General features: G+C 31.7%; 7 protein-coding genes across 7 annotated transcripts; 4 read left to right on the forward strand and 3 right to left on the reverse strand.

The window, feature by feature from the left end:
• Positions 1-674: 674 nt before the first annotated feature.
• BX663DRAFT_490382 (cytochrome P450) lies at positions 675-4,450 on the forward strand (the record flags this gene model as incomplete). The annotated part of the gene is made up of 4 exons (XM_051524951.1): positions 675-988; positions 1,059-1,326; positions 1,394-2,348; positions 2,406-4,450. The coding sequence occupies 4 exons, from the start codon at positions 675-677 to the stop codon at positions 4,448-4,450; spliced, it is 3,582 nt and encodes a 1,193-aa protein (XP_051377986.1).
• A 580-nt stretch (positions 4,451-5,030) lies between these two features.
• On the forward strand, positions 5,031-5,612 carry BX663DRAFT_556200 (uncharacterized protein; the record flags this gene model as incomplete). The annotated part of the gene is made up of 2 exons (XM_051531696.1): positions 5,031-5,037; positions 5,149-5,612. The coding sequence occupies 2 exons, from the start codon at positions 5,031-5,033 to the stop codon at positions 5,610-5,612; spliced, it is 471 nt and encodes a 156-aa protein (XP_051377987.1).
• A 155-nt stretch (positions 5,613-5,767) lies between these two features.
• Positions 5,768-6,391, forward strand: BX663DRAFT_272311 (uncharacterized protein). Its single transcript, XM_051521958.1, has 2 exons — positions 5,768-6,259; positions 6,316-6,391. Exons 1-2 carry the CDS (start codon positions 5,977-5,979, stop codon positions 6,345-6,347), a joined length of 315 nt encoding a protein of 104 aa, XP_051377988.1. The 5' UTR covers positions 5,768-5,976; the 3' UTR covers positions 6,348-6,391.
• A 30-nt stretch (positions 6,392-6,421) lies between these two features.
• BX663DRAFT_402165 (uncharacterized protein) lies at positions 6,422-6,574 on the forward strand (the record flags this gene model as incomplete). Its single annotated transcript, XM_051522226.1, has 1 exon — positions 6,422-6,574. A coding segment is annotated over one exon (153 nt), but the record flags the coding sequence as incomplete, so codon positions are not given.
• Positions 6,575-7,293: 719 nt separating this feature from the next.
• BX663DRAFT_546726 (uncharacterized protein) lies at positions 7,294-8,989 on the reverse strand (the record flags this gene model as incomplete). The annotated part of the gene is made up of 4 exons (XM_051530975.1): positions 7,294-7,727; positions 7,768-8,109; positions 8,167-8,270; positions 8,979-8,989. The coding sequence occupies 4 exons, from the start codon at positions 8,987-8,989 to the stop codon at positions 7,294-7,296; spliced, it is 891 nt and encodes a 296-aa protein (XP_051377990.1).
• A 1,333-nt stretch (positions 8,990-10,322) lies between these two features.
• Positions 10,323-16,454, reverse strand: BX663DRAFT_526290 (uncharacterized protein). The gene is made up of 11 exons (XM_051529881.1): positions 16,350-16,454; positions 16,253-16,279; positions 16,084-16,193; positions 15,740-16,009; positions 15,638-15,672; positions 15,300-15,575; positions 13,702-15,235; positions 10,919-13,596; positions 10,705-10,841; positions 10,401-10,651; positions 10,323-10,343 (listed from the first exon to the last, which is right to left on the reverse strand). Exons 3-10 carry the CDS (start codon positions 16,133-16,135, stop codon positions 10,555-10,557), a joined length of 5,079 nt encoding a protein of 1,692 aa, XP_051377991.1. The 5' UTR covers positions 16,136-16,193; positions 16,253-16,279; positions 16,350-16,454; the 3' UTR covers positions 10,323-10,343; positions 10,401-10,554.
• Positions 16,455-16,681: 227 nt separating this feature from the next.
• BX663DRAFT_556203 (kinase-like domain-containing protein) lies at positions 16,682-18,974 on the reverse strand (the record flags this gene model as incomplete). The annotated part of the gene is made up of 8 exons (XM_051531697.1): positions 16,682-17,035; positions 17,105-17,178; positions 17,235-17,635; positions 17,695-17,893; positions 18,092-18,119; positions 18,181-18,411; positions 18,512-18,741; positions 18,806-18,974. The coding sequence occupies 8 exons, from the start codon at positions 18,972-18,974 to the stop codon at positions 16,682-16,684; spliced, it is 1,686 nt and encodes a 561-aa protein (XP_051377992.1).
• Between the last annotated feature and the right edge of the window lie 1,207 nt (positions 18,975-20,181).

The raw sequence follows: 20,181 nt of genomic DNA on the forward strand, positions 1-20,181 counted from the left end.
TATTTTTATTCTCTTTATTTAGTAGCACATAGAAGTACTTACGGCAAAGTTTTTCCGCGTAGATAGGCTTATTTCTAAACTCTGTAGTTTTGGCCATTATCCGAAAGTATACTTTCTTATATAAGGTGAAGTATGTCTTTAATCATATAATGTATATATTTCTATCTCAAATCTAATCAAAATTGCTATATTACCAAAATTATTATATATTGAAAAAATTATAGCAAGTATTATAAGGAAATGTGAGGTATTAGACCTATAGTAGTGATAATAATCATTGACTAAACTGATATATTTATGCTAAACATACTACATATAAGCGGAAATGTGTGTTTGTTATTATTATTCTAAATAGTAATAATTTTATAAATACATTTTCTTTATCTTATTTCATAATAATCTTGCATTGTTTACTAGTTAAATAATATATTTAAGGTTTTATTTCTTCTTTTAGACTTATAATTCAAGCAGACATCCTGACTCCCTCCTTTTTTGTCCCTTTTCTTATCGGAATAACAATTTATCCACAATCATGTTAACAAAGTTATTTTATTTGCTGATTGATTGATTGTTACACATATATATTTATATACATGAATGCATAAATACAAATGTATACTTTCCTTCTCCCTTTTTTTTTATTGTTATTTTCTTATAATAATTGTATATCTTGAATGGTAGACACAACAATATCGTTGATTATTGTGATTAAAGGTAGCAAAGATGTTGAAACAAATGGAAAGATTATTGGTATAGGTAATGGTGCAAATACAAATACAGTACGTAGTTTGGCAGCAGAAAAACTTGGTTTAGCAATCCCATTAGATGATATTGTTTTGGAAACACCTACTGGTGAAGTCTTAACAGAAATCGATAAAGTCAAATCACAACATGTTGTATATATTAATGTAAAAAATAAAATAAAAACTATACCTGGTCCTCCTAGATTACCTATGATAGGGAATTTTTATGAAATGATGCCAGATTTGTAAGTCCAATATATTATACTGTTTTTTTTTCTTTCTTTTTTTTTTTTTTTTGTTAATTTTTTTTTGTAGATCTGCAGGTTGGGCTCGACAGTTTGAAAAATACGGTCCTTTAGTTTCGATTAGTATTCTAGGTGCTGATCTAGTAGCTACAAATGATCCAGATATTACCGAATTATTAGTAAAAGAATCAGAATATTTTACAAAGAAAATTACAGTTGTACTACAGGAAATTAAACAATTCGCTGGAAATGGACTATTCACTTCAGATACGGACGATAATGAATGGAAATTGGCTCATAAGCTACTCATGCCTGCTTTTAGTCCTCGTGCTATTAAGGTATATATGATTGATTTTAGATAAATAATAATTGTGATAATTATATATACATATATATCTGTTTAAGGCATATCAACCAGAAATGGGCAAGATTGTACAGGAAACTATGAAAATCCTTTCTGAATATAGGCCTGATGAAAAAGTTGAAATCCTTCAATGGTGTACTAATTTAACTTTTGAAACAATTGGACGTATCGGTTTCGGATATTCCTTTGATTTAATGTATCGTGATAAACCTCCTCATCCTTTTATCGAAGCAATGGGATATATTTTAGGTCAGAGTGTGAATCGCTTTGGTCAGCCTACATTTTTCAAAAAACTACCTACAGCAGGCAATCGCGCCTGGGACCATAACATTAAGCTGATGCATACTATTGTTGAAGATGTAATTAAAGATCGAAAAGATAGTAAAGATGCTAAAAATATGGAAAAAGATCTTTTAGGATTTATGTTAAATGCACATGATGAGCATAACTTAGGATTGTCAGATGAGAATATTCGAGATCAAGTCATCACATTCTTAATTGCTGGACATGATACAACTGCAAACACTTTAGCATGGACTCTATATGAATTTACCCGAAATCCTGATGTCGAAACCAAAGTACTTCAGGAGATTGCTAATGCCGGTATTACTTCTGACAAGTTACCCACACCTGAACAAATCAACAGCTTAAAATATCTGAGCAAAGTTCTGAAGGAAGTTCTTCGACTTCATCCTCCTATAAGAAATATTAATAAATATTGTAAAAAGGATTGTATTGTCCCTGGAGGTTATCTAGTTCCAGAAGGCACAAACTGTGTTGTCTCTGTCTTAAACTTGCATACAAATCCTATAGTATATCCAAATCCATATAAATTTGATCCTGAACGATTCAGCCCTGAGGAAGAACAAAACAGGTCTCGCTATTCATGGTTACCATTTAGTACTGGCCCACGATCGTGTATAGGTATGGCATTTGCTTTACAAGAAGCTAAAACTGTACTTAGTATGTTTCTTCATAAATTTAAGTTTTGCTATGGTAAATATATATATATAATTGTTTATTTGTGAGCTTGTACTGACTTTATTATTATAGATGGCCCACCAGTGAAATATGATCCTTATCAAGCTACTACAAAACCTATGGATATGATGATGACAATTCACCCTCGTACAGATTTTCCAAAGTCATCTCAAAATATTGTAATTGAACGGAAAAAAACTAGCAATAATATTTCTTCTGTCATTGAATCATTTAATAATAGAAAAAGTATTAGTACTATTGAATTGCCTAAAGCAACATTTTTATTTGGTACGCAAACAGGTACCGCACAAGATTATGCTAACCAATTAGCAACACAAGCTAAACAATTTGGTTTTAAGAATGTTACTTTATGTACAATGGATCAATGGAAAGTAATTCAAACAGGTACTTATGAAAGTCCCAAAGATATGAAAAAACGTGAGCTCGTTGTTATCTGCACTGCCACATATAACGGTTACCCTCCTGATTCAGCTGAGCATTTTAACAAATTTTTGGATGCAAATATTCAGCAAGAGAATGAAAATCTACTTTCCGGTATTGATTATGCTGTATTCGGTTTGGGCAATAAAAACTGGAGGACCTATCAAGCTTTCCCTCTCAAGGTGGATAAATTCCTATATCAACTTGGTGCAGATCGCTTCTTTTCACCCGGTAATGGTAATGCAGACAAAGATATGGATTCCCATTTCATGGATTGGTGTTCACATTTTTGGGCTTATCTTCTTGCTAAATATGGTGTCTCTGTTCCCTCTTCTTATTCACTTGCTCCTACAGTTACCTCATCTACTGAAGACTTTAAATCTTGTGCTGTCAAATTACAATTTATTCCTCCTTGTGAAACTAATAAATGGGAATTAGCAAGGCAAAATAAGAATGGTAAATTAAACGCAAAAATTCTTAATAATTGTGAGCTTCAAAAGGAAGGCTCAGGACGCAGTACTCGTCATATCGAGATTGATATATCTCAGTTAACACCTCTTAATGAACATAGTCTCTACAATGCTGGTGATCATATAGAAATTTTACCAGAAAATAGTATTGAAGTTGTTGAACGTATTGCAATAGGGTTTGGTTTTGTCTTGGATTCTGTATTTGAAATAGCTCCAGAATCTATTAGCAATTTTTCACCTCGTTCTTTAGCTGCTACTATTAAAGGTCCCTGCACTGTTCGTAATGCATTAATGTATTATGCCGATCTTTTATCTGCTCCCTCACGTCGTATGCTTGGCTATTTTGCGGCTCAACTTCGAGTAAGTGCTCCAAAAGTTGCATATATCTTTGATAAATTGACAATGCCTGATGAGAATAACGAGGATCAATACCCTGAATTTATAAAAAAATATAGAACTTTACTTGATCTTCAAATGGCTTTCCCCCAAGTTAATCAGCTTGAGTTAGAGCAATTTTTAGCTACAGTAAATGTCATGCAACCTAGGCGTTACTCTATTGCCTCATCGCCTTTAGTTTATCCAACAGAGGCTCATATCTCTGTTAGTGTCGTGCATGATTTTGCTAACGATCGATATTATCCAGGACTTGCTTCATCTTATTTGAAAAGACTTGAAGAACATGGACAATTGCGAGCTAGTTTAAAGTCTTCTAAGAATACTTTTAATATGCCTTCTAATCCTGAAACTCCTTTAATTATGATTGCTGCAGGTACGGGTATTGCTCCTTTTCGGGGCTTTCTTCAAGAGAGAAAATTTCTAAAAGATGCTGGACAAAAAGTGGGTTCCTGTACTTTGTTTTTCGGTTGTCGACACCCAGAGCAGGATCATATCTATTCCGATGAAATTGATAATTATGTTGCATCGGGAGTTATTGTATCAAATCATGTGGCTTTTTCAAGAATGGATGGATCACCACAGAAGTATGTCCAACACAAAATACTTATTTATGCAGGAGAAATTTGGTCTTTAATATCTAATGGGGCAGCAGTATACGTTTGTGGTGCTGGTGCCATGAGTCAAGATGTTCGTAAAGCATTTGAAATGATGGTTAAATGTTTTGGGTATGCGCAAACAAATAAAAAGGCAGAAAAGTATCTTAAAGAACTTGAGGAGAAGAAGCTTTATATGGTCGATGTATGGGGATAAAAAAAAACAAAGCAAGCCCTCTTAAGTGAAAATTAATGTAATTTAAAGTTTGTTATTATTATAAAAGAAAAAAAATCATTGATAATGGAAGTTATTATTTAATAGTACCTTTATTTTAAATAAAAGTAAAACTTGTATACTATTCTGAATTAATTCAATTATACCAAAATAAGGGTTAGTAATGTAAGAGTATTTATACATATATTGTGAATATGGACGATAAGTAATAATATAACAAATTGTATTTGATAATATAATGATAGACAGAGAATGCTTGTAGTATCAAGAATCATTATAGACATACTTATGTCTTTTGTATATATCTATTTTTATAGCTAATACGTGTACTCTGGGTGAAATCAATTATTTACGCGTATTTGTATTATTCTCAGTTTACCCCAGTTTATCTTACAAAGATATTTTCATAAGTTTATATTAGATGTAAGACTTTTATTAATTATTTTTCCTACACAAGAGTAGATATATTTATTATGTAGAGAAACAGAATCATCACAGAAGTGCACTATACGTTCTATCATGACTATTTATCTTATTGAATTAAGTTACAAATTTTACAACCATGACATGTAATGAGGCCTCAAAAAATTTAAAAAAGCCACAATACAATTATCTCATTTGGAATTCAATTATTGATAAAAGCAAAAGAAGAAAATGATTCAAATTAAACTATCATAAAGGTGCATTAGACTTGTTGATAGAAGCAGAGCGCTCTATAGCTGGAAGAGGAAGACATTTACTCAATCCTGGTACTGTGACCTTTCATTCTATTGATTCTGGCGAAATTGCAGCCGATAAAAGTGACCAAGTGGTTGATGAAGCTAATAATGGTGACTCTTGCTCTAAAGCAACTCAAATATCAACAGAAAATCATGAAACTGACGTTTCATTTGATTTATTGTATCCGTTCGGTGCAAAGAAAATATTAGGAAAGCTTTCAAGTGATGATGTGCAAAAAATAAAGTGTTTTGGAATTAAAGAGAGTAGCATCGTGGCCCTTATGAAAAAGCATATGATAACTCTTTTATTGAGGAACTCATTAACCCCAACAGAAACAGAAACAATGAAGCTATTATTATCAAGCGTCATAAACTTTGTGGAAAACTTAATTTATGTAGAGATGAGACATATGTTATCGACATAAAAATTAAATGACCTTGAACGAAGTACAATCTTTGGTGATATTACCTTTGGTTTGGACTTACCCACACTCCAGTTGCTTGATGAAACAGTTGATAAATGTTATGATTTGAATACACTGTTCATGAGAATCACAACAACGACGAATGGATTGCTAATTAATAATAAGTGTAAATCAAATAGCTACAAGATGATCAAAGTTTTGGATATGGTGTAAATTATTAGATTAAAGTCCCCTCCCATCAGCTGCTTTTTTTTTTCTCTTAGAGCTGAATATACAAACAAATGAATTGATGATCAACCTTCAAAATTGACATTTTATAGAAGATTTGCAATGTTACTAGATTTTGTTTTTTTGTGATCTTGATATGACTTTGGATGATGATGAAGTAGTTTTGGAAGCCACAAAAATGGCACAACAGCAAAGCACACATGATGTCACAAACAGTTTTGGCAGAAAAATCGATTTATTGTTAAGAATCAAGGTCTTAAAGGTTGGTTTGGCTTCCAACGAATGGAAATCAACAAAAACAAAACACATGTATATTCAGCAGCAAGGTAAAGGCTTTCGATCTAACTGCTCGATTTCAAGCGGATTATTTATTCGAAGTAGTGGAAATGTCAACAAACTTGTTGCAATCGACTTCATAGGTATATCATAGACGACAATATATTGCATTTCTTCTTATTTGGTTTTAAATTTATAGGTACGACTGGATATATGTACACTCTTTCTTAAATCACATGGCATACTTTTACTTTTAATAAAAAGAAATTGTTTTTATTTTTTTTTAAATTATACATATAAGCGATGTCTCTCCAAATTTCTATTTTGAAGACGGAAAGGGTGGTGCCATGGATAAAAATAGTCGTGAGCCTGTTAAAATAGAAATGGATAAGGAAGCGTACCCTTTAGACAATATCACCGACTTTGAAATGCATTCTGAAATGAAGCTGCCGGAAAGAATAGTAAACGCAAAGGTCATCAAAGGTGATTCGCATACTTTGAACAGGTTTAAAGAAAATCGAGCAAGGTAAAAACACCAAGACCATAACAAAGATCTATTTTTTTTTCACGTTTATGAGAAAGGGTTAACTACAGGAAAAGCTGCAAAGTTATCAAATATCCCCCGCAAAACAGCATACAATTGGCTCCAGAAGGATCAGCTTGAGATACAAAAGCCTCTTGAGGATAAGAAGAAAGAGAGGAATAATGAGGAAGTCCAGAATTTCGAGAATATAAAAAAAAAAACAAAAAAAAAACAAAAGGGTACAATGGCGCCAAGTGGCGAATTTTTAAAATCAAAACAGCAGACTCAGCATTTCTCAAAAGGCATATTATTCATTTTGAATGGCTGGCGCGCATAGATTTTTAATTGAAGACAGTCAAAGTGAAATAACGACAGAAGATGGAGGAGGGGAAAGACATTATGGACAACATCATTGGAGAAGAAAAAAGAGTTTAATCTTAGAGGTACTATATGCACTATGTAATAGTTTATGGTTCAAAATATTGTGAGGTGTAATAATAATAATGATAATGAAGGACGTTCTCGCTCTAGCTTTTGGTAGTTTACAAGACTTCAAAATGAACTTTTTTTTTTTACTCTTTTATATTATTTTTTTATGTAATAATAATAAATAAATGAGATTGTTAGTGAATGATGAATAGTACGACTTTTGAGTTAATCGAGGTATTTAAAAGTTTGTAATATTGCACTTTGGACAGATTTATTTGCTGTAGTAAGATAGGGGTGTAATAATATCGCAAGATTTTGTAAATGTTTGTTCAATACGCTATTTCCAAGAATGGGGATCGACAACCCACTAGTATTGAACAACAATAATACTTCTTCCCGGACCTTGCTGATACTTTCATTGTTGCAGTTCTCTAGAGACTCTGACACCACATCTTTATTCAATTGAGCTTCATTACCTTTCTTCAAGACTTCAATTGCAATAACACCAAATATGTTCGACGCAGAGCTTCTGCCCATGTCGGAATCGAACAACGTAAATACAGAATAAGGATGACAAGTATGACTTTGTGTTAAGGGTCCTGAATAACGACAAAGGTAATATGTTGAACCATCATCAAAAAATGCATTTAATTGTTTGTCTTAATTGCCCAAAAAAGTTACAATAATCTAATGATTTACATTTATCATTTTTAGCAATGTTCAACGCAAGTTCAACCGACTTCTTGTCAAGATATATGCTTATAGATAAAGAGTCAGAGTGTTGACTTAAGTTCATATGCATGGTTGCTCCTACTACTGGTGTTTCTACTCTGTCTATGCGAATGGACGAAGTGACAAGAACATTACAAGAGAGAGTACCGACGACAAGCTTATCACCATCATTAAAGTTTATTGTTATTGGCCAAACATTTTTATACTTGGTGACAACTGGAGGTGGAAGAGAATTATTTACTGCAGTCTGTTTCTTTGTTCTAAAATGTTCTCTGTGGGTATCGTTGCCTTTTGTACGTCCATTTGGATCTATTTATATTATTTTTTTATTTGATTTGACTCAAATAAGCTGCTAGTTCTAACTACTTACCTCAACACCCGCATTTTGTGTTTTGAAACGTTTCAACATTGAAAACCATGCCTCTTTCAAAGATTTCCTGTCATTGTCATCAGCAACGTTAACTTCCAAGCTTTGCGTGATCAATTTTTAGAGAAAAGCGAAACTATTTATCAGCTTCACTGTATATAAATTGTTTCCACCTCTGCTTGAATGTTGTTTTTATAGTCAAATAGTTCGTTCTCAATTAGATTATGGTCTTGCAATCTGTCCTCTCTCTGCTAAACTTACCAGACAATGGATACCTTTCAAAATTCGTGTATTCAATGTATATTTGGTGGTTACTCGCAGTCCTTGGTGAAAGTCATGCTCCATCTTGTCAACCTCCCATCCATGAAGACCCGTATTGCAGTCCTCCAAGCGCAATATCTCTTTCGAACTTCTCAATTACTGTCATGGTTGTAAGATTTGTAACTTAATTCAATAACATAAATAGCCATAATAGAATATATAGTACACTTGTATAATAATTCTGTCTATAGACATATTAAGAATATATTTACTCTTGTATAAAGAAAAAAGAAATAATAGAAAAGTCCTACATCTAAAAATTATCTTGTTCTGCTGAATATAAATTTATAAAGATAACTTTGTAAGATAAACTGGGGTAAACTGAGAATAATACAAATACGCGTAAATAATTGATTTCACCCAGAGTACACGTATTAGCTATAAAAATAGATATATACAAAAGACATAAGTATGTCTATAATGATTCTTGATACTACAAGCATTCTCTGTCTATCATTATATTATCAAATACAATTTGTTATATTATTACTTATCGTCCATATTCACAATATATGTATATAAATACTCTTACATTACTAACCTTTATTTTGTATACTTAAACTGTTTTCTTTTATTTCTCTTTTTATTTCTTATTTATAATTTATGATACTCTTACTTGTAAACCACAATAATTACCAGCAAATACTCTTCTTGCCCATCTTTTGACTCATGTTCAGATCCCAAATAGTCATTCCCACTGGTATAAATTGGCTCAAACTACAATGTGAAAACGCCTATGCTCACCAATCAATTCAACGCTTCGACCGAAAACAAATCTATACTCTTCGTGCTGAATTTCTAGATGATCGATTTCAAACCCTTCATCAAGACACTAACTCAACTCAAATCCATCCTATTGTCTTCCTCACGCCCCACTCTCGAATTGGATTCCATCCTTTGCTTACCAATGACTACTTCTGAACGTAGCCGAGTGCTCCGATGGAGACTTGGTTGAGTTACCTGGTGGTAAACCTAAAGGATGTATCTTTCATTCGTATCATAATTGGAGCCGGCGACATGCTATTGAGTGCTTATGTGTACAACATCGTCTCTACATGCCTAATTTAGTCGAAGATCCCATCTCGTTCCCATCTCGTTCCTCCTCAACTTGCTTCCACTACATAAACATCGTTAACCTTCTGATTGTAAGAGCCGGTATACTTTATGGCCTATTCTTTGTACAATTCTACATGAACTTGATTCCTACTTCCATGATAGATTTCCTCCTGAACCCTGTCGATCCTGGTCTCAAGCTGTTTAAATGGTTGTCCAAGTAATAATGTGTGTGTATTCCTGGTCACTTTGGTCTGGTTTGTATTTAACTTGTTTCTTCTCACTTTTTTTCGCTTTATCCTCGTTATATTTTCTCTTAATTCCAAAATACTGCTCTTTTCTTTTTCCCTCTTGTTTTTCTTTTTTTTTTCCCTTCTTGTCCTTTAGGAAGATTTTTATTCTTTATTTTCCCTCGGGCATTATTGCGCACTTATTTCATCGCTACATGCTCATTGGCAAAAAATAATAATAATAAAGATCAGAATTTAATCGTATACAAATTGTCCTTTTTTTTTGCCTCACCTATTTTCTTTAGCTGTAGAAAAAAAATGATAACTTTTACTTTCATATTTAGTTAAAAATATAAATTTTATTTATAATTACACTTATCATGTCTACTTAATAGAAAATAGATATAAAATGTTTCATTTCTTTTAATTTGTTAGAATTTTACAATATTTTCAAATTTCTTAATAGGATAAAATTGATCAATTTTTAGTATCCAATCTTTCATATCTTCAAAATTATTTGCTTGTAGTAAATATGTATTGTTGCTGGTATAAATGGCAAAAGTATAATTTCTCTACATATGTTGTATATATTAAAAAAAATATGGCTATAATCATACAATTATATGTACCTGGAGTATTTCTTCAAGATCAGATTTATAATCTACTATAGCTGACGTAAGATTTAATGCACCAATTACTTCTACTTCGGATTGATCTTCATATATTATAATAAATGGCCTAATTATAGTATTATTTTGTTATAATTTTTCATATTGTACGATGTTATAAGACTAACCTTCGAAGAACAAACCAATATTTTAACCATTTACCGTTTACATTTTCTAAATATATTAAGAAACCTTTCTTGGTCACTGTATCACTACATAGATAATAATTGTCAGTATAAATCATCATATATTTTCTGATTTTTACCTCGGATATAGTTGTTGAATATAAGCAGTAAGTTTTGGTCTGCATTGTTGATTACTTAAAAAAGTATTGTTTATACTATTGTTACTTGAGGAACTATTTAAAGATGTGACGACGGGTGGATCTTGACTAAACACAATCTACAAGAGAATTAAATATTAAATAAATAAATAAATATGTATACATATATGTATTCATGTTATTTTTCTCTCTTTACATTTTCTCTTGTCCCAAATTGAGTTCTCCATAAACCAATTACTTTTCTTAGTATTGCTTCTGGGTTTTTTTTTTTATCTTCAAGTGCAGATTGTTCGACTAACTGAGATGAGTTATAATTCCCCTGTTGAATTGCTTTTGTTTGTGGATGTCCCGCTAATACCAAAGAATGTCTAGTTGCTGTTACACTTTCTCTATACAGCATTTTACGCCGTGCTTCTCTATAGTCAGTTATAAGTGATACACCGCGTGGTTTCCAAGAACCTATAAATTCTTCTCCACGAACATATTTATTAGCTGTATTTAATCGCCATAGTTCTCGAACTTGCCGTGTAAGCGGAGGCTTTAACTGAACAGTAAAAAAACCACTTACTTTGTGCACAAACTTTTTTTTGCTTGTGGTGCCATTTAATTTGTCATTGTCGCCTCCAAGCAAAAATTGTCTTATTGAAGAAGAAGATGAAGGTATAGTGGCATCACGACCATTTATTTGTACAGAGATATTCATATGAAATTGTAGTGGTGTTGTACACTTTTCACATATCACTTGCCATGAAAGTGTCAATCGAACATATTGATTTGACGGAGTGATACGATTTAATATAACAGAATCATGTAGTGAGCTATCCCAAGACCCTTCAGCAACCATACGAGATATTCCATTATGGGCAAGTGACATGTCCTTGCGCTCAGGAAACAAATGAACTTTAACAAGTTGAGCTGAATGTAATTGCGTTTCAATAAGCTCTCCTTTATTGTCAAGCAATCTGATATTACTAACATTGACCTCTCTAATTTGACACCATTTAAACTGCTTACCAGAATCATGCGATAAAGTTATTAAAATACGTCTCTGTAATCCCTGTCTTAAGCAAAATATATCCTGGTAATGTTTTATATGATGATGAGTATCATTGATTTTAATACGAACAACTTTGACAGGTACATACTCTCCATCTGAATTTAATTCACAGACTTGTACCAAAGACAAGATATCATGTCGTTCTTCCATAGGAATATCGTCGTATGTTTTACGTTTTATAGCTCTTTGCTCATCAATGAATAGTCGTCGACTTGTTAACATGTGTTTCCCTATTTTAGATACTAATACCGTCTTTTTCAATGGCTCAGGTTTCTCAGTGGATAATATAGAATTGTATTTACTGTCATATTCATTTACATGTTCTACTAGTCCTAACAAAAACTTTTCCTGAGCCTGCCCATAAACTTCAACTGTAAGCCCCTGATTTAAAATAACTTTCATCATATTTTCTGTTATATTAATAGATAGAGTTTGACATTGATTGAATATGATAGGACTGTTACCAAAATTGCTTATAAGATCTGTTTGATATATTTTATCTGCAGCCGAATAACGCTCAACATTTCCAAATGAAGATAATCTAAACTGAGCATGAACCTGTGTAAATTCATTTTCAGAGACACCTCTAAGTTCTTGAATTCGTATTTCAAACACTTGTTGTTGTCCTATATGTAACAAATCTTTTTTATCTAATACATATTGTTGATCTTCTTGAGATAAAAAAATAGAAGTTATTTTCTTCTGAGGAAGATATTTTTGTGATGAGCTTAAAGGCTCTTGTTTGTGCCTTCTTGATATCGAACGAGCAATGGGTGTAACAAGAACACGAATCTGACCCATCACCTTACCAGAATTTCTACAGTAAACATCTACACAATTATCTGTATGCAACTGTAAAGTTAAATTCTGTAATGGTATACGTGCCAATCCTATTAAGGAAAATTGAGGACATGGTGTTTCATAAAAGGGATCTTCATGATTAAAGTACTGGGTTGTAGAATGTGGACTATCACTATAATCATAAAGTCGACGCATACGTCTTAAACGCTGCTTGAGCTTTAAAATAGACCAAATATAAGTAGTTCGATGAATATGATCTATGACTTGAATCGCCAAACAAGGTTTTGTCTCCTTCATTAAATATGTGTCTGGATCTTTTATAAATGGTTGTAAAGTAGATGCTGACTCCCAAAATGATAGTGAATTAACTGACATATTGTCATGCACAATGACAAATTGGTATATTACATTTTTACTTAGCTCTTTGGCCATAATATTTGCCTCTTTTAAAATAATGGCAAAGACAAGACAATCTTCAGCCATTTTCACATATCTTAGCTGACGCCATTTATTAATCGTAATGCGCATAAGTGTTTCTGCAGCATTTTTAGAAGTATGTCCAACAAAAAGATTATCTGTGCTTAGAGCTGTGCCAGGTGGTAAATGAGCTGAGATTCGTTTAATTTTGGATTCATACTCTAGTTTTTGTTTTTCTAATGATTTCTCCATCTCTTGCTTTATTTGAGTATATTTAGTCGCAAGCTCTTCCTTTTCTCTATTAAGTTCGTCTGTTTTCATATGGGAAAATTCAACAAGTTTTAACTTTTTTTCGTATTCTTGTTTTTGAACTTCCAGTTGGTGCTGAATTTCTTGAATTGAGTCCTTAACAAGTTGTTCTTTCTCTTCTTTGGAAATTCGTGAAGTGTTTTTATAATCTCGTTCATAAGTTTCATCTTCTTTAGTATATTCATTCTCATTTCTATCTATTTCTGTAAACACAGTAGGTACAGAAGAAAGGGTGTTGAAGTGTTTATTACTCAAAAAACTAATAGAAGTTCTAGGCGATATAGTAGACACTATAGATGTATTAGTAGATATATCACAATCAAAGTCATCATAAGGATGATTGCTACCAGATGATATTCGTTTTCTGTTCAGGTATTTATACACTTTAATAATACCTTCTGATAACTGTTTTAAATTTTTATCCATCATATATTCGAAATCTGTTTTTCCTTCTACTGCTGCTTTTCCGTACTTCTTTAGAGCCTCATTGTGTGCAAAACTCCAATCAACAATATTTGGAGAATCAAGTGATTGACTGATACTATTAGTTACAGCAGAAGCAGTAATTGGCGTTTTCAAAAAATTATTTTTGTTTTCCTTTACTGTAATCATACTATATGGCGATGCTACACATTGCTGTAGCAATTGCTCCCGTTCCCTACGTACCTCGTCTGGGTTATTGAAACGAAATAAGTGATGTAATCCTGAGCCAAAAATTATCCTATATCCGCTATGCAATATTTTTGGTTGAAAAATTTGTACACCATTTACAAGTGTAACTGAATCCTTTCTAGGATATATAATGACTGTATTTGTATTATGATTATAGTTTTCTTCAATAGATAACTTATTCGTATTTTTCATGGATGATATATTTTCAAAGTAGCAATGATTATCCATTATTTCAGGACCACTTAAACGTATATCAGAAGCTATATCACTTTCCAGTCTACCCACATAAGTGATACCCGGCTTGATATGATACATTAGGCATTCTGTCATTAATGGGTCTTCGTTTAAGTTAATGATATGAATTGATTGAGGTGCAAAGACACCCATACTCTTTTTGTCAACAATAATGCCTAATTCTTTTAAGGTCTTTTCACGCTTCCGATGGATTTCTTCAGTCTTTTTCATTTTTTCTTCCCAAGTTTGATTAACTTCTAAGAGAAGCTTTTCGGAAGATTGTAATTGCTCTATCACTTGTTCTTTTGTCAACAGACTATTACCTCTCTGTGTTGCAATAGGTGATACTGGTGAAAGAAGCAACATAGGCGATACTGTACTTGCTCCTCTAGTATTAGATGAAGAGTGACTATTTGGTCGACTACCTAACTTTCTTTGTTGAATAATCTTTTCAACTTCTTCAGGAGCATAAATCATTAAGGTATCACGAAGAGCCTGAAGCTCCTCTTTCAGTTCACGTATAATTCGTGCATTAGGATCCTCATTAACAACTGGTTTATTTTTTATACGTTTTGCTTGATCAGCATAACGTAAAGTACTTAATGTTTCATCATAGTCAGCAGGTGAAATAGTAGCTATCATTGCTGTTTTTGAATTACCACCTAGGGAGTCCTTCAAGAGCCATGTGAGGACCGAGTCACGATAGGGTATAAAAGTATTGTTACTAGATGTGGATGATCGTTTTGATATAGGCTGGGAGGACTGCTCTGCTAGAGCTGAGATTACTTTTCCTAAAGTAGTAAGTGATTTATTTATGTTGGCGCCTTCTTTGAGTCTAATTCCTGTTGCACCAGTGCTATTTGCTCTTTCACTTCCTGCTAAATCAACTAAACTAATACGAGAAGCTTTTTCAGTTACATTATCAGCAAATGGATCAAGTCTACTTGATGTTAGAAATAATGTGAATACTGCATGAGAACGAGATGATGTTTCATTCATATTAGTAACTGCCACAGTTCTAGCCTATCATATGTATAAACATGATCAATAAATTTAGAATACAAATATATTTCGTAGAGATATTTACTTTATTTCCCTCATTCATTAAATGGTCTACATCTTCATATGAAGTAACAACAAGACGAGAAAGATCTTCAACATAGGGACCGATAGTTGGATGCTCTCTTACTTTTAAATTCCCTTTATTACCTGGATTTAATAAATCACGTACTCTCTCATTGTAAATCTCAATATAAGATACTTCGACTTGAAATTTGACTGTATCATCTGTAAGATATGATATTCTTTCGAATAATTCTAAGCATGTGCGCGGAATAATCCCTTTATCTTCTCCATAACCTATCTAAAAGTTTATATAAAATTATTACCTTTACTTTTATTAGTATGTTAAATGGAAATGTTTACCATTGAATATGATTTACCAGAACCTGTTTGGCCATCTATAAATATATTGAAATATATTAACATATACGTACTGAACTTAAAACATTATCCCCTATTATTTACATGCGAAAATACAACAATTGTAGCCATCAAATGCATGATCTAAAAGTTCCTTTCCGAGATCATCATAGATTAATCCTTGGTCTGCATAATAAGAATCAGATTTATCTACAGACCAGTAAGATCTATCGAATGTGAATATCTTTTCGTTGTCTTCTTCCTCTTTATAAAATTTGTTTTTTTGATGCAAATTCGTTACTAGTTTCTTGTGATTCATGATAATAGTTTTATTCCCTTCCATACGTACAATACATGTTGCCCCTCTTGCTTTTTCTATGTGTGGGGAGAGTGAGAAAAAATAAAATAAAATAAATGCAGATGATGATGAATGCGTCATTGCAATGTACCTCTTGCATTCATTGGTCGACACCGTACAACAACTTTAACATTCCCACCCATACTAAACTTCGTATATATGTGTATATATGTGTATGGTATCTTGCTTTGATAAATAAATCTATTATTTCCAAAATTAATAATTTTCCGAGATAAAAAAAAAAAAAAAAAAGAAGGTACACTATTGTTGCCCTATATATTCTAAATCTAATTGATTAACTCATTAAACATAATTGAACTTTTTTTTATATACATATGTTATGTATACATAATATACTTTAAACCGGTTGGCTTTCTGAAGTCCCTATTGCATTTATGTATGACAAATAAATGAAAGCTATGATAAAAGGGATCGAAACAATGTAAAAAGGTAGAATAGAACGGGACATGAAATTTTGTTTTACTTTAAAAAAAAAAAATATGTATACACATATGATTGTTAGCAATATATTAATATGACGTATTGAGCACAAAAGAAAGATATAGCAAATATATAATATGACTTTCTATAAAGACGAATACATATTTATTATGAGTTCAATTATTATGAATATTAAAGACTGCTTATAAGGGTATACATATATAAAAGGAATTCATCATGTTATATTATTAATAAGTATTTTCACTGCTTGTATTTTCTCTTGCTGCACAAATTAAAGGGGAAAGTGATCTAAGAGGATCTGCTATTGTTAAAAAAGGATGCTTCAGCATCTCTTCTGCTGAAGGCCGAATATCTGGTTCAACTTCGAGACATTTGGATAAAAAGTCTCTAAAATCTTCTGATAATGACTCAGGACTCTGAAGTGTAGGTGTACCATTTGTGGCAATCAAATAAAGCGCTCTTAAGGGACTTTCATTTAAATAAGGTGGCTCTCCTTCTACCATTTCAATAGCCATAATACCTAATGACCATACATCTACTTTTGGCCCGTATTCTTTACGAGTTACTACTTCTGGTGCCATCTATAAAAAGAAAAAAAAATATTTCCTAAGTACATAATTTAAATTAGCTTTTTTTTTTCTTTCAGTTACCCAATAGGGAGTACCAACCATAGTGGTGCGCTTTGCTTGACTTTCATTCAACTGAGCGCAGAACCCAAAATCAGCTAAATATTAAATATTAGATTAAATAATTGAACAAAATAGAAAAACTGTACTGTACTTAGTTTAATATCTCCCTGAAGGCTCAGTAAAATATTATCGCTCTTAATATCTCTATGAATGACACCATGACTATGCAGATGATGTAAACCTTTTAAGACTTCCTTACAAACAGCGGCAATTTGACCTTCTGTCATCATATTGCATGTAACAACATCTGTTAAACTACCGCCCTCCATATATTCCATTACCACCCAAAGATCTCCTTTCCAGAGATAGGAGTCCAAATAATTAACAATATTTGCATTTTGTGATTTTTTCATTACTAGTATTTCATTAATGATCAATTCCTTTTTAGGTTGTTGCTCTAAATTCATTTGTTTAATTGCTACAGGTATGATATCAATTACCCCATTGTCACATGCTATTGTACGATGTGCAATAAAGACCCCACCAGATGCCCTAAAATATAAAATACATTATGATTAATAAATATTTATATTTCTTGTTTAGAAAGTTACCCTTGTCCGATTTTGATCATATCTTTGTAAATTTTATTTGGGTTTACTGTATAACAAATATCTTTCAACTGACTTAAAACATCCGATTCCAATGATTTTTTTTGTTCCTTTGGCTTTCGCTTAATAACAGGTGGATAGTTTTCTATTTCTACTTCCTTTTTTAATAATTCTTCTTTTTGCAGTATTTGTTTCTCTTTATCTTTTTTTGTAATTCAATGTGGGTTGCTGTGTCAATTATAGAGTTTCCTGTCAGTAAAGTCTTTGAAGGATGAAAGATGGTAGATTCGATTTTATTTTTTTGAGTCCCTACTACAGAAAAACAAAAGGACATTATGTTCAGTTTTATTCACAATCCTATACAAATACTTCTTTTTTAAAGTGATAAAAGATATTATACCTATTACAGATGCTCGATTTGATGATTCCTATTTAAAAAAAAATTGTATTTCAATATCTTCACGAGTACTGCTATATCTTTATATTTACCGTAGAGGAACGTTTAGCATAATCAGGAAGCTTAAATCTGGATAACCTACGTAGTGATTTGGAGATAGCGTTCTTTGTTGAAACTTTATGCTGATATTCGAGTGAATTAGATCTACAAAGACTAATGCTGCTACTATTTCTAAGATTAATAGTAGCCTTTGGTATTTTATGCCAAACAGTTTCATCTGAATCTCTTGTTTTTTGATAAAATTCAATAGCATTAATGACAGCCTATACCAAGGAGTTAGTTTTCGTTTTATACACTTTTCTCCTTTTTTTTTTTTTTATTTTTATTTTATTTTATTTTTTTAATTTTTATTTGTTTGTTTACCTGAGGATTTTGTTCCTGTTCAACTTGAGTAATTCCGCTAGCTTTTAAAAGAATATGCCATTCTCTAGGAAGCCCTGTAAACTTGCCTGTGTTGATATCAAAGCCAACATGAGTAACATGCCTTGTATTATATGGAGAAGATATATCCATAAGCGGTGATGCAGATATATTACCATCATGATCCTCATACTGAATATTAATGCTATTATTAGGTGAGCTTGTCATTAATTCTATATAAATCAAAAAAAACATTACTATAAAGACTAATTATATTGTATTACTGATAATACTAACCAACAATTTTATCTAATACTCCTTTAAATTTATCTCGAGTCTTTTCTTCAGTATACTTTGGTTGTGACATGCTATTATTAATGCTCATAGAAGGCAATGCTTGCATTGTAGAAGATATATGTTGAGCTGATGTATTATAAAGTTTAGTCACACGAGATTTTGATGTCATAGATAAACTTTTAGTTTTAATAGAATTATATACTAATTTAAATTTTTTGTTAGAACAGTAATGATGGCTACTGCCACTTAAGGCATTGTAGAGAGGAACTTCTTCATCCAATTTTATTAAACATTATATCATAAAATTTACAACTATATACGAATCTTTGTAATATTTATTTACCTTTCGGCTTATATTCCTGCATACAATTTGTGTATATGAGCGGGAAAAAGGCGCAAGAAAATAAAAAACAAAAGAACAAAAATCTTTTCTATATATTTGTTTAAGGAGTTTTTAGTAAAATAGTTCAATTTATGAAGGGAGTTAAAGGATTTATATATTCAGGAGCATAATTAACTTAAGCTGAATTCTTCTCCCTTCCAAGTTATAAAATGCCTGTTAAATACAAGATAGTTATTTATAATGAATATATTGTCTAAATTTTCCTTTACAATTGTTTGTGTTTGAAATTGAAGAATAAGGATTATAATTTTTATTTCTTTAATCAAGGATTTTTTAGTCCATACAAAATTTTGTATGGCCACTCAATTTTTTGTGAATTATTACGATTTTTTTTTCTTTTTTTGCTATCAAACCAAAAAAAAAAAATCGAAATATTTATAGTAATTATATGATAAGAAATGACAAATTTACTGTTATAATACTTATATTCCCTTCATATTTATGCACTTGGATAAACATTTTTAGGGAGTGACTGATTTACCCTCTAACAATTTTCCATTGTAACCATTCTTATTACTTCTTTAATATAGTTAATTATACAGTATGTTTTTTATCAAATTATCGCTTTTTTTTTCGATTTGGCTTGTCGTACATTATAGTGCCACTTATCGCATTTTCAAATTCTATTTACGCCTTTTCCTTTTTGAAAACGGCAACGCATCTTATCGGCACTATGCATATACGATTATATATTTTTTATTGATTTTTTTTTCTTAAAGCCCATTCAATCATAATAAAATGATATTGTATTTCCTAGATAAGATCAAAAAGAGGAAAAATAAACCAAGAAACATTTTGATAGTTAAAAGGAAAAAAAAAAAGGTAAAGAATGGAAAACGAACAAAGAATTATATCTTCAAATACTAGACTAATTACTGAATAGCCAGTTAATTAAGTCAGTGCCAAGAGAATATGGGATTTTAGATGTGATTTTACCATGGTGAAGATAATCAAGTTCAAAAAGCATACTACA

Source organism: Cokeromyces recurvatus (assembly GCF_025118155.1).
Source record: "Cokeromyces recurvatus strain NRRL 2243 chromosome Unknown BX663scaffold_46, whole genome shotgun sequence".
Classification (NCBI taxonomy): Eukaryota; Fungi; Mucoromycota; class Mucoromycetes; order Mucorales; family Mucoraceae; genus Cokeromyces; species Cokeromyces recurvatus.

Bases quoted from the DNA above. Each gene is read 5' to 3' on its own strand.
- BX663DRAFT_526290 (XM_051529881.1), bottom strand. From the start codon at position 16,135: ATGGGTGGGAATGTTAAAGTTGTTGTACGGTGTCGACCAATGAATGCA. The intron at 15,236-15,299 runs GTAAATATCTCT...TACATATGATAG, and splicing joins TAATGAATGAGGGAAATAAA to GCTAGAACTGTGGCAGTTAC. The intron at 10,652-10,704 runs GTAAAAATCAGA...TTATCTATGTAG, and splicing joins ATTCAACAACTATATCCGAG to TGATACAGTGACCAAGAAAG.
- BX663DRAFT_272311 (XM_051521958.1), top strand. From the start codon at position 5,977: ATGACTTTGGATGATGATGAAGTAGTTTTGGAAGCCACAAAAATGGCA. The intron at 6,260-6,315 runs GTATATCATAGA...TTAAATTTATAG, and splicing joins TGTTGCAATCGACTTCATAG to GTACGACTGGATATATGTAC.